Source organism: Calypte anna, chromosome 2 (assembly GCF_003957555.1).
Source record: "Calypte anna isolate BGI_N300 chromosome 2, bCalAnn1_v1.p, whole genome shotgun sequence".
Classification (NCBI taxonomy): domain Eukaryota; kingdom Metazoa; phylum Chordata; class Aves; order Apodiformes; family Trochilidae; genus Calypte; species Calypte anna.
Window position 1 is genome coordinate 920,793 of NC_044245.1, and position 13,468 is coordinate 934,260.

The following is a 13,468-nucleotide window of genomic DNA, read 5'->3' on the forward strand; positions in this document are numbered from 1 at the left end:
CTTCCAAATTTAAAGAGAAGTTCTCCAATCTTAAGGTCTTGAGCCTGTAGTTTAAGAGTTAAGTACTACAACTTGAGGCTTTTTTTTCCATTTATTTGCTGAAAGACTGAATAAATTAACAGGTATCTTAGAATCACTGTTTCCTATCTAAACATTGCATGGATACTAATAAATGCTCCGTTTTCCACTGCTGTCAGCCTCAGCATTTAGGAGGATAAAGTAGTTAGAAACACACTGCTCATGTAGCTGCTGACTCCAGGATTAAAACTGTTCACCTGACATCCCAGCAGTGTTGTGGCCTGCATGTTTCTAAGCTACAATCCTCTTCCCAAGGCAGCAGGAGCATGAATTGCTCTAGTTAAGAACATTGGGGAAAAAAAATCAGAATATGAAAAGTTGATAAATAAAATAAGCAGGTTTTTTTCTTGTGCCTGAATGTACATACTTCCTGCTCTGATGCTGTGCAGACCTGTAGTGGTGTTCCTGGAGTTGCCTGTGTTTCTGTTACCCACAAGAGCAAATTAAAAGGCAAAAATACAGTTTCATTATGGTTGGTTGTTTTTAGGGGTGGTTTATATTTGTATCAGGTAAATGGTTATGTTCCTGTCAGGTCAGTGGGCACCTGAGGTGGATGTCTCAGAAAGCTGATGGCAATAAGCTGCTCTCAGGTTTATTTCTGTCCTAAAATTGCCAACACCCAGGGTACAGTCTGTGTTTGTAGTGTTCTGTGTGGCAGTTCTATCAGGAGTGTCTTGCTACCTCTGTGCCTTAATTAAGATAAAGGAGTTAAATGACTCCTACTTCACAAGTACATAAACAGCAAATTTAGTTTTCAGTCATTAAAACTTGTCAGCAAAACTCAGCTCCACCATTGCCTCCTCTCTTCTCCCTCTCTTGCCAGTTCCTCAGAACTAGTGTGGGTAGTGTCATGTGTTTGTGCATGTGGGATGTAGAGGGAAGTAATACTTGAATTTAACTCTGAGGATCAGACGTAGAGCTTGGAATGTCTCCTTCACTGACTCCACCAAATAATCTGTGGTGTTTTTTGCCTGAAAAATGATTTTTATTTTTATTTTTTAATGGTATGCATTGTCGCTCTTGCTTAACCTGTTTGTGAATGATCTGTCTTATAGGAGAAGTTCCTTTCCTCGTCATAATAGGTATGTCTGAAAAATGCACTTACCCAGTGCAGCTGGACATACCTTGTCTGTCACTGCAGCTCCAGCAGTTGTTTGCTCAGACCTCTCAGAGGGTATCAGTTAAACTGAGAACAGGAAGAATTCTGACTGCTACTTTATCTACCTGGGCAACTAAACCAAGTGCTATTTCTTAATGTCTTGACATGCTTCTCTTAAAGTATGGGTTTCAAAAAATTTGGGGGCATGTATAGTATTAAATGAAGATGCAGTGCAGGTTTTAGGCAAATGTAAAAATTCTGGTCAAACTTGAATGCTTTTTAAGTGTCTTTGTTTCAAAGGTATTGAAGACTTTGCTAGGTGTCTAGGGAAATTGTGTTTATTTGGCATTTATCTGTCTTTACTTCCTTGAAACTGAGAAGTCTACGTTCTGAATACAGACTGAAGCTCCCAGTGAGCACTGGAGAAGTGGTTTGATCTTGGCTTTTAAAATCCTGTACAGTGCAGGTGTAAAATACTTCATTAAGTTGTGCAGTTAGCTGACAGCTTCTTGGTGAACTGACACTACTTCTAGAAGTCAGCATAAACTTTTCAGCATGCACAACCCTATCTAAAGAGGTCACTGATTTCTTTTAAAATTGAAAGAAAATTATAATAAACATGCCAGAATATTATCTTCAAGTTGTTTGCTAGGTTCCCAGTGTGAGAGGAAGAGTCCTTAGGAGAGAAGCCAGCACTCCCTAATAGTGAATATTTCCAGTACTGCCCAGCACTACAATGTATTTACATGGTACCACCTGTGTGGGCAACTTCTTTCCAAAAATATGAGCCTCAAGGAAACCATTGTGGTCTCAGCTGAAGTGTCTTTGTTTAATTGAGCAGTGTGATATTGATGTGATGCTGTGGCTGTGTGGTGATGGAGTTTGTGTCTGAACACCAACGTTGCTTTGGTTTACCTTCATTGTATGTTTCTAAACTTGAAAAATCCACTTGATGTGTTACTGGAAACAAGGATGTGTTTAAAAGAAAGTGGCCTTAGGTACAGGCACAGGAATAACTTGTAGGATTTGAGGTTGGGGTGTCAGCAGTCACTGCATGGTAATCCCATGCATGGCTTTTGCACTGGGTGATTTTTATTTTATACTCTGAGATCCCTTCTGCTGGAATTGGAGGGGTTGGGCTAGGTGACTGTTAGAGGTCCCTTCCAACCCCAAATATTCTGTCACTATGGGATTGCTGCTCTGGAATATCAACACTCCAGTGAAAAGCTTTTTCAGACTCTAGCAACAGCTTTTTCCAGAACTTGGGAGGTACAGAAGTGCACCAGACAGAGTGTTACACCTGAAAGTCACCAACATGATTGTCCAAGCACGTCATGGTGCTTTGGGAAGGGCTGGATTGTAAAAGCTCAGGCCCAAATCTGCTCCTCCAGCTCTGTCCATGGCTGGTGGAGATGAACCTGTGCCATGGGACTGATGTGGACACCTGGGCCTGGTGTTTGTGCTGCTTTTGTCCCACCTCTGCTTCTTGGGGGTCACCACTCACATTCTTCATTTATATTGATTCAGCCATGACTTCAGAATGTGAGGACAATTCAGGTGGATATGGCAGAATGCCTTTGGGAGGCTCTTGTGGTTCTCCCTGGTAGAAAATACCAGATTTTGTGTTATCCCCCAGTTTCTGATAGGCACTTAAAAATCTGCATTGTTATTTCAAGGATTTTGATTACTTTGTCAATGAAGGAGCAAACTTTAAAGTACCAGAGTCCAGTGAAGATCCAATCCAATGCTTACATGGATTATTAGGTACCTTTATCCTGCAGGGGGCTGGGGGGTTCCTTGTTCTCAGAGAGAGAAGTGGCTTAGAGAATCTCAAGCAGACAAATTGCTGTTTTTCCTGGGTTAGAACCTGGGACTGGTGGGTGGTGCAACTAAAAGTAAGAGAAACATGAGAGTTTGTATATGAATTTTCTCATCTCACTGTCAAAATCCATCGTGAGTGTTTGATTGTTTCAGTTTAATTAATTATCCTTTATGACTGCAGTGGGATGCACAACCCTGCTACAGGCTTTTGTTGGACAATGTAAACCTTCATTTTTCTCAGACATCTCACAAATCTGTTGCATTTGGTTGATTTGGTTCGTTGTGATTTATTTGGGTTTTTTATTTTCTTGCTTGTGAGGGCTGCCAAGTGAAGCAAAATATTTGTGATTGTCCTTTGAGTGTTTTTATGTAGCTGCTACCATGATACACTTGTTTATGTGGAACGGGAAAGATTCTTGGCTGCTGGGTGGAGGATGAATTGAATATTTTTGAATCCTTTCCTTTACCAGGAGGAGGTTTGACCTGCAGAACCCATCCCGGATGGATCGGAATGTGGAGATGTTCATGAACATTGAGAAAACCCTCGTGCAGGCAAGAGCCTCCCATCCCAAACTCTCTGTGTCCACATCCCAGGGAGTCACTGCCTTTTTGTCTTTGTGGCTCACTGAAGAGTTTCATCCTGGACTTCTGCAGGAATATTGCACTCTTCCCTGCCTTCCCCACCCCTTTTTAGTCAAAATTTCAGGTTATCCCTTGAAAACTGAAGAATGTTTTCAGTGATAACTCTGCAGATCAGCATAGGGTGAGAAAAACCTGTTTGGAAGGTAGGAGAGAGAATCCTGAGAAATCCTGTGAAAGCAAATACCCTCAGGACTGAGTGCATCTCTGCACACCCATCCCAGTGCTGACTTCCTTGAGACTCTCATCTTGATACAATTTTGACTTTTTTTGGGTTATGTTGCATTTTAGACTCTTGCTTTATGAAACAAGTTACTACCAGAACAGAGCAGATAGTAACTGTGTGGAGTCTGATTGGAAGTCAAAATTTTTAACTTCCGTGTGTGGGTAACAGGGTATTTTTTTTAACTCTAAAACCAAGCTCAGTGTAATATAGTAAAGCTATAAATACCAGGTCCTTGTTAAAAATGAAAATAGGAAGGACAGCAAAAGAAACTATTGCAAGATCTATGGTGGTCTCAGTGCATAATAGAAAACATGTTAAAATCCAGTATAAAATGACTGTGTGCATGCAGATATAATAGCAGTGCATGAATCTGCATGTCAGGGCAACAGGAGAGGTTGAGATTTGGAAATCATCACACACAGGGGACTTGAATTCCCTTTCACGTCTCCCAGAGCTTGCAAAACAGTTTTGGAAATCAAAGACATGGTTTCCATTAAAGATGCTGTGAAAGCAGGAATCTGAAAACAGCTGCACTGGGTCACAGAATCCTAGATTGCTCTGGGCTGGAAGGACCATGTTCCTTTCATCCATAGTAATGTCTGGAGCCACCAGCAGATCTGCAGAGACCAGAGAGAACCAGATCAGAACCAGAGAGAACCCCAGGATCAGACTTTGGCAGGGGGTGTGCAAGGGAAGTTTTGCTGCCATAGTTTCTGGAGCTGCTTAGTGTCCTGTTTCACAAGCTGACACATCTTCCCTTGGAGCTTTTTGAAGCACTGGTGATCTTAATAGGATTTTTTATTTATTTATGGCACATGTGGCTCACTCATTTCTTATTTAACTTCTCTCCACCAGAACAATTGTCTGAGCAGACCAACCATCTACCTCGTTCCAGACATAGAGCTCAAGCTGGCTAACAAATTGAAGGATATTGTCAAACGTCACCAGGTAACTGTTACACAGAGTATCTTCCAAAAAGTCACTTTGCAGTTGTAAGATGAAGTGCATTTCCTGACTTCAACCTCTCAGTGACATCTGGGTTGTCCCTGACAACACAAGGCAGCATCAAAGGGTCACTTAAAACCAGTCAGCATTTTACAGTGCCATTAGTGGTTATTCTCATGTGGAGACTGAATGATAACTCTGTTCTAAAAGTGAATCTGGAGTGAGAAGCAGCTGCAGAGTCTCAGGGAGTTGATGCCAGGCCCTACATCATTTAATGTTAAATATCTGCTTGTATGAAGCAGGAGCTCCCTGTTTGTCCTCATCTGACACCAAAGAAGGCAGCATGTAACACAGCTGCTCTGAGTATGTGGGGTGTGAATATGACAGCATAAGGATGCTTTAATCCTAAAACTACCTTTTCTGCTTTATTTTACTTGCTTTTTTCTTGCCTGTGCTGAAGAGAACACAAGCAGCAATGGTCTCTTGCTTGGGTGGCAGTGTATCCCCAGCACTTTCTGTTGTAGTTTAATATACCAAATGCTGAACTCAACAAGATTAATAGCTTCATCTCTTAAAAGTGCAAACAGTCCTTTCACTTTTCTTGAGAGAAAATATCCTGGAATGTGAACTCGAGATGGTCTGATAGCCTTTTGTGTTGGGATCATTCAGGGCTGTAGCCAAAGTAAACTGTTTCTTTTCCAGATAAAATGCATGTCCTGTGTTGTGACCATGAACCATTGTGTCTGCATCAGTTGTGGAGTTTTTCACAGGTTACTCCTGATTATTCAGGAGAATAATGATGAAGGATGCTTGCTGTTCCCTAGAGTTAATGATTGGATTTTCCCTCCCTGAGAGTTCTGTAGTGAACTCAAAGCATGCTGTATCCATGAATCTCTTAAGGGACTTTTAACTCAGGCAGCTTTGTCTGTAAAGGGTTTTGAAGAACTAAAACCAATAATTATTCATAATTCTGCTTTCTGGGGCTTTCTTGTGAATTCTCATCTCGTGTTTGTGTTGCTACCTGTGCTTCCTCAATGTCTTTTTTATCTTCTTTTTTCCTTGCCTGATGATCTGCTTCAGTGGGAGTTACTAGGGGACCTCTAGAGGTCCTTTCCACCTCTGATAATTCTGTGCTGTGTGTTATCTTACCTCTGGCCCATCTCTGGTACCTGTGGCTCCCTCCACTCTGTTTCCAAGCCCTCTCTGCTCTGCCTGCAACCTCTGCACAAGGTTTGTGGATCTCTTGTCCAGCACAGTGCCAGAGGTGTCAGGAAGGTGCTTGTTCTCTCTGTCTCTGAAGCTGCTGCTGCTGTAGTCACCCTTTTTCTGCTTTCTCTTAATAAATGTTGAGGATTCTTCTGAGCAGAAGAGACAGAATAATAATTTAGGAACTTGAAAGCAGGTAATGGGTGAGCTTTAGCACTTATATCTATCTGCTCCTAGAGAAGTGTTGCTCTTCCATCTTGCAATGTCTTCACCTTGCAGGCACATTCAGGTTAGCAGAGGCAAGGAATGAGCCTTCCAGTCTGCTTACACCTTCCAGAAAGCTGGTTTAATCCAAAGTTATTCACCCCCTTGTTTTCACTCAAGATAGCATCTGAGAGAAACTTCCTGTTCATCTCTTGTGATTTTTTAAAGCTGCACAGGAAAGAAATGGAATTTACTGATCTGATTCACAAAGCTCAGAGACCCAGAGAAGCATCTGAAGCTTATGGGGGCTGAAGAGAGAGTTGCCATCATTGTTCTTAAACACTTTGCAGGTTCTTGGGTCATGCCAGGTCTCTTTCCTTTGCCTTTGAATGCTTCTAAATTCTTTTTACTTTCCAGCTTTCTTTTTTTTTTTTTTTTTTGCTGTTTCTCACAGCATTTCCTCTTCCTTTACCCAGATCTGTGAAGTCTTGGTGTAGGAACTCTTGGCTTTCAGCCCCTGATACCAGAGTGGTCTCCAGATATTGCTACCATAATGCAGTTCACCTTCATGCTTTGTAAATTTTCCTCCTTTTGATGCTGTCTCCTAAATGAATTGCTCAGATATTGTTGGCTGTAACCTATCCTGTGTGCTCTTTAGTCCTTTAAATAAATCTGTCAAGCATTTATGGAATGTAAATTTTTAATAACATGTTTTGGAACAGTTTGTATGAAAATAACTCCTCTGCAGACTGAGTTTCTGCTGTCCTTGGAAATGATTCTTCATTTATGGAGGCTGAAGGTTTCTCTGCAGCATGTGGGAGAATCCTTATGGTTCTCCACGTGAGGGAAGGGCAGGGTTTTCTTGCCACCCTGAGCAGTGTTCTGTGTTTGTTTAACAGATCCCTCATTATGTAGCAGAATTTTCTTGCATGATGATGTAGCTCAAATAAGAATATAATGATGGCCTGTGCTCATATGTGGGGAAGCTACTTCATGGGGCACTCTGGGGCATCTACATAAGCAGGAGAAGTGCATCTGTTGTTTCTCATCCATCAAGAAAATGATGTCCTAAGCACACCAAGAAGAAAAAATCTTCTTTTGTGCAGATATTTGACAAGCAATGGTATCATGTTAGTGGATTTCTTACTAACTGCCTTTCTTCTATGATGGAGGAGGCTTTTTTGAGATAAGAGGTGTTTATTCTGTCTCTTGACATGCAGCCTTTCTTAGGTACTAAGGATATTCTGTTCAAGGCAGCCATTTCTAGTTAAGCTCCTCAAAGTTTATCTTATGTAAATTGTCATATTTAGAAATTATTTTGTACCAAAACGTGTACTTTGTGGGGGAAAAATGCTACCAATGCTTTCTTTAAAAGCAGCAATAGGTTTGTATGAATTGAGAGTTGAACACTTTATTTTGAGAATTGAGGCAGAAGGAACTGGGAAGAGAAAGGATTTGAGAGGAAAAGAGCAAGAGATGACAAATGACTTTGGCAGCACTCTTACAATAATTGCCTTTTTCTGGCCCTTGAGAGCTGGGTTGAAGTTAGCCTGCAGTATTTCTGGGTTTCTTGGGATGTGGGTGAAAAGAAGCAGCCAAGAAATTTGGGGTAGTGTGTTTGCAGGTTTCTCATGCAGTTTCTTCTTTTCTTCCCACAGGGAACAGTAACTGAGGAGAAATCAAAGGCTACACACCATGTTTATCCAAGTCCTACCTCAATGGATGATGGTAAAGTTGCTTTCCAGTTTTTAAGTGGAAATAATCCTGTAACTAAATCCCGTTAGCACTTAGGGGAGCTTTTGCACAGACACAGAGTGCTCCTCACCTGCTCCTGAGAATCACTGGAAGAGTATTCCTGGGATTAACAACTCCAAATAAAATCATTGTTTCCTGCTCTGACTATGGGGTGTAACAGTCACATTCTTCATGGGTGGTTTTCAGGTTCAGGTGTGTGCAGCACTGACTCCTCTTCAGTGATTGCACTGGGTATTGAGCTACTTTTTCTTGCTGAATGCAACAAATAGCCAATTTGTTTGTCCCTTATTACTTGCAGGCTGAAGGGGATTAAAGCTAAGGATCTGGAAGAGCTGAAAGAAACTTAACTTTGATTTAAAAATTTTTTTAAAAGCCTGGTGAAAGTACAAGGCCTGAAATTGAAATTTCCATTAATTTTTTTTACTTCTGTTGCTTTTCTGTGTTCCCCAGGGCTTAAGTATGGGTCAGTCTGCTGAGTAAAACATTATTAGGGATCAGTTAGATGTGGGAAAGGTAGATAGATGCTGAAGTAAATAAGAATGGAAATTTTTTTGCCATGTTGTTGTCTTTCCAAGTGTTAGGTTGGGAATGGTGATACATTTATTGCAGTGATCTGGCCAGGTGGCTGCAGTAACAGACAGACATGATAAATGGAGAGTGTTGGTTTATTATAATGCATTTTGCCTCCCTGTGAAATACACAGATTCCACAAAAGCAATTTAACAGCTGTATCCTTCAGCAAATATATAAAAACAACCCTCTTAATTTTATTTTATTTTATCTTAATTTTATCATCTTCAATACATTTAATTGCTAGTGGATAGTTTAGAGTTTCACTGACATAAATTGGCTGTTCTGATGAGCTCTGGCATCTGGTGACCACTAGATGGAAGTGTTCACTTCTGCTCCTGGGTTCTTTGTCCTCTGGTGGTTCCTGTTTCTTTTTAACCTCTTCAGGTTCTCTGAAAAGGGTTGGGCACAGTAGGAGCCATCTGTCTTGCCAGTGAGCATGCAGGTGTGCTGGGCAGAGCTCTCTCAGTTCCTTATTATTTCATTCATGTGAGAAGAGCCATGAATTCAAGCAGTGAACTTCATGAAGCATGAATGAAGCAGAACTTCATACAGGTTCAAACCCCTGGGGTTTCTCTTTTGATCCTGCTCAGGGCCATGTTCTCAATATCTGGGTTACAGGGGATAGGTTATTGCATTGTGTCAGGTGTGCAGTTTTAAACAAAAAGTCTTCAAAACAGGAGCCAGACCAAGCACATGCCTTATGGCAAACTCAGCAGAGCAGTGGCTTTCCTCTCTAACTCTGTATGGCCTTGAATTCTTTATTAGCATTGCTGTGAAAGAAGGAAGATGAAGCCCCAAGTTTGATTATATTCTTGGAAGCTTTTTATTAAAATCTGTTTCACCACCACTTCATGCCCTGATGTTATTCTTCCAAAGTTCTTGGTTTTTTTTAAATACCTGTTGAGTGTAGAACTTAGTCCTGGGATAAGGGTCTTTTGTTTAAATCAGTAGGAAAAGTGAGGGGATACAGATGTCTGACAAAGAGACTAAAAGACAGAGGGGAAATACTTGCCACAAGAAAGCAATCTGGGAGTTTTGTCTTTTTGTTTATACAGAGATTAAAGGAAGTTACATATCAGAGCATCTCTCTGTGTCATGTCTTGGTTGAATGTCATCTTAAAGCATTTGCTCTGCCCCATTCTGAGTTCCAGGCAGTTTGGGAGGTGGGATGAGCTGGCAGAATCATGTCTGAAATACCTCTTGCTTCTGTAGAGACACAGATAACTGTTTCAGGCCTCTGAATCTCAATCTGGAGTGTGTCAGGGTATGAATATATGTTCCTGAGAAAGGAAATGTGGGAATTCAGCATTAAAATGACTTTACTAATGTAAGATGTTGTGTGCAGGCAGAGTGAAGGCAGGTTTAGCCATGGCAGAAGTAATGCAGGCAAGTGTCTTGCTGGGGCAGGCCAGTTGTAATTCACTGTAGGAGGCTTTTATCAGAGCTGATTGCAATAGTTTTAGTCACAGTAAATCAGTGTTGGTCACAGTAAATCAATGTTTATAACCCAAATCTGATGCTACATTTCTTTCTCCTTTGCAGATGAATGGTTGAGACCTGTGATGAAAAAAGACAAGCAGGTGTTGGTACACTGGGGCTTTTTTCCAGACAGGTAAAGAAAGGTGGGGGAAGAAGGCAGACCCCAAATCTTGAGTTTGTTGAGTGAAAAGTCTTGTTTCAGACACGTAAAGAGGAGAAGCCATGTCCTCAAACAAGCTGCTGAGTGTTCCCTCTCCTGATTGCAGTGCTCTGTGCTTATCAGTTGTGAACCTGGCTGGGGAATGTCCTCTGTGCTCTGTTCTGCAGACTGGGACAGGCTCAGACCTGTCTCACTGACCTGCTAAACATTTAACCAGAATAGACAGTGCTGCATTCCTGTTGTTTTGATTCTGAATGGTTTTGCATTGCTGTTCATAGTATGAGACAAGCAGTGGTCATCTTCTGGAGTCTAATCATGCAGTAATTCAGTGTTGCTGCCATTTATCTCAGCATCCAAAGCATGGAAAGACTTAATCCCTGATTTCAAACTGGAATCTGAAGCCCCATTTGTGATACTGGCTGTTGGATGAGGTTAGGAGAGGAGAGTCTGTTTGTTCTACAGAGCCATAAGTAAGGTTACAAACTGAAGCAGACATTGGAAGTGTGGAGTGAGCCTTTTCATAAAGCTGGTGAGACTTTAAAGCCAGAAGGGGGAATTTCTAATCACCTGGTTCAACTTTGTTTGACAGAGAAAGATTTCACCCCATGGGTTCCCCTTTGGCCAGGTCCAAGTGACTGATAAAAGCACAAATCTGACAAAGCTGACCTGTGTTGTTAGAAGATCATAAAAGATAGTGAGCTTAAATGTATTGGTAATAACTGGTTTTTGAAAACTCAAAATATCAGTAAACTCCTGTTTACATTGCTTTTTCATGCCAGAATCCTCAAGAGCCATAAGCATGTTTTAGTGGAAGAGAGCAAACAACAGTGATATTAAAGCTTCCTTCTTCATTCAGCTGAAGAACCTTTTCAGAATTTTTACATTTATAGCAGCTGGGTTCTCAAGTTTGTGTTGGCTCTGGATCTGTGTATATGTGTTTATAAATACCAGTAGAAAGTTGAGGAATGCTGTATACACACACCTTTTCTTGCCTGTGACTTACCCCAGTGGCTCAGTCTGTGCCTAGAGTTGATTACAAAGTGTTTGGGGTTTTGCTGCTGCTGAGTACAGCTTCTTATTATTTATAAATAGGCTTTTGAAGGAGCAGCATGTGAAAAAGTGCATGTAAATAAAAGATGGATTCCACAGCAGTAGGGGTGGGAGGAAAGGATCCACACTCCTTTCTCCTGGGAGTCCAGTATCTTTTGCTTTAAATTCATAAGAACAGAAACAAATTAATTAACTTAATGCCAGGGTTGGAATAGGTGACTCAGAAACTGGATTTGTACCCCCAAATTTGGAGAGCTGATTGGCAGTTTTGAGCTGGAGCTGCATTCACTGAGGTGGCTTTTTAATTCAGAAAGTTAAATGTGTGTGTGTGGTGCCTCTCCAGTGTCCCTGTAGCAGACACCAGAGATTATTCCTTTAACTTCTCATTGAGTGGAAAGTGCTTTGCTATTCTGTCCCATCTGTATGATTTACACTTGTCAGAAATCACTGAATAAATATTCCTGCTGGTGTTCTTGGGCTGAGCAGCCCAGGGGACTAATTTTGTGTTGTCTGCCTGTTCTCATTAGCTATGACACTTGGGTTCATGCCAATGAAATAGAGGCTGAAATCGAGGATCCTCCAATTCCTGAAAAGCCATGGAAGGTAAGTCTCTCCTCAGCAGTTTCCCAAATTTACTGTGTTGGTAAAACTCCTGCTCAGCTGCTACTAGCTGGATGTTTTACTGTGCTGCTGGGTGACACTGGTTCTGTTTCCATCTTTGTGGAAAAGCAGAGTGATATTTTTGGAGCTCTAATGAAAACATCTGAAATATTTTCTTGCTCTGGGGAGGAATGCTGGTGAAAAAGCACTGTATTTTGTGAGGGAAAAGGACAGACTTGTGCAACCCTGATAGTGCCAAAATGACCATGTTTATTTTGGCTTGACTTGAGAAGTTCTGTGCTAAAGGTGCTGGCACTCCTGGTGGAAGTACAGGTGTCTGGAGAGGGAGAGCTGACAGCTCAATTACAAGGCACATTGGGATTATGCAGTGTTTAAGGAGAGGCAGGGGGGCAAACACCATATTTTTTGTGATATTTTTGGAAGAATATTGGTAGGGAAAAGAGCTATCAGGTTAAAATGTGAGGGTACCCCACACGTATTGTTATAGGGCTTAAAGCATACTTTGTGTGCAGAAAGTTCATCTTTTCCTATAAACCAGAAATTGCTGCAAATATTAGGAGTTTGACAATATGGAAATGAAGAAGGAGAAGATATCTGAATTTCTGAAGCCAGTGGTACAGTTGAGATCACAGAATCATTTTGGCTAGAAAAGACCTTTCAGATCACCAGATCCAACTGATGAGCCAGAGCCACCCCAGTGCTGCCAAGGCCACCACCAAACCCTGGCCATCAGCACCACCTCTGCCTGGCTTCCAAATCCTGTTCTTTGGGTTACTGTAAGAGCAACTTTATTTCCAGCAGACTCAGCTAATGGGATCACCAGAGAGCTGTGGTCTGGCTGACAGACTGTGTGTGGCTCTGGGCTCTCCTGGATTCACACTGAGTGTGTCTCAGCTCAGTACCACTGCAGGCTCTGCCTTCTCTGTGCTCTTGGTTTCCTTGATCTTCCTAAATTCTACCCAAAGCCTTGGCATTGCTAGAGGACTGTCATGTATGAGTGCAATGTCCCCAGACTTGGAGCCAACATGGAAGTGTCTGACAAAACCAGACAATCAAAATCAGTAGCTGTTTAAAGAATCTCTGAGGGTTCTCCCTCACCTCTCTTTGTGGAAATGTTCCATTTAATGGGAATTGTGCTTTTAACTGGTGTTGCAATAGTAGAAGTCAGAACATCTCAATCTGTTGAACATCTTGTGAGCATTCAGACCAATATCAGCATCCTTATTTAGGTTCCCTGCTTAATTAGTTTTCTTTCTACAGTTTGTCTTTGTGGCTCAATGCAAGTGAACACTACAGAGCAGTTATAATCAGACAGCAGTAAATACTTTGTCCTTTTGCTGGAATTGCTCTGTTATGTATTTAGCATGTGGTTATGTGCATGCTGCTGATCTGAAGAGCAGCATTAAGGAGCTTGGCTCAGAAAAAAATTCATGTCTATTCAAACACTGCTTATTTATTCCAAGTAGTTACATGTATATATTATTTTGTATGTATGTATTATTTTGTATAAATCATACTCATAGTTTATTTTCATTGTTCTGCTATGTAAACTAGAACTGTACTACAGCTTTAGCCAGGGGAGGCTCAGATTGAATATCAAGAAAAGGTTTGT

At 41.3% G+C, this 13,468-nt stretch overlaps 1 protein-coding gene across 2 annotated transcripts in view; it reads left to right on the top strand.

Annotated features, from left to right (window-relative positions):
* Positions 1–13,468, top strand: part of SMARCC1 (SWI/SNF related, matrix associated, actin dependent regulator of chromatin subfamily c member 1) — a 93,741-nt gene that overhangs the window by 14,433 nt on the left and 65,840 nt on the right. For both annotated transcript variants that reach the window (XM_030444915.1, XM_030444916.1), the window contains exons 4-8: positions 3,469–3,550; positions 4,719–4,811; positions 7,877–7,946; positions 10,089–10,158; positions 11,763–11,838. In XM_030444915.1, the coding sequence (XP_030300775.1) occupies positions 3,469–3,550; positions 4,719–4,811; positions 7,877–7,946; positions 10,089–10,158; positions 11,763–11,838 (391 nt within the window). The remainder of the gene's footprint in view (positions 1–3,468; positions 3,551–4,718; positions 4,812–7,876; positions 7,947–10,088; positions 10,159–11,762; positions 11,839–13,468) is intronic.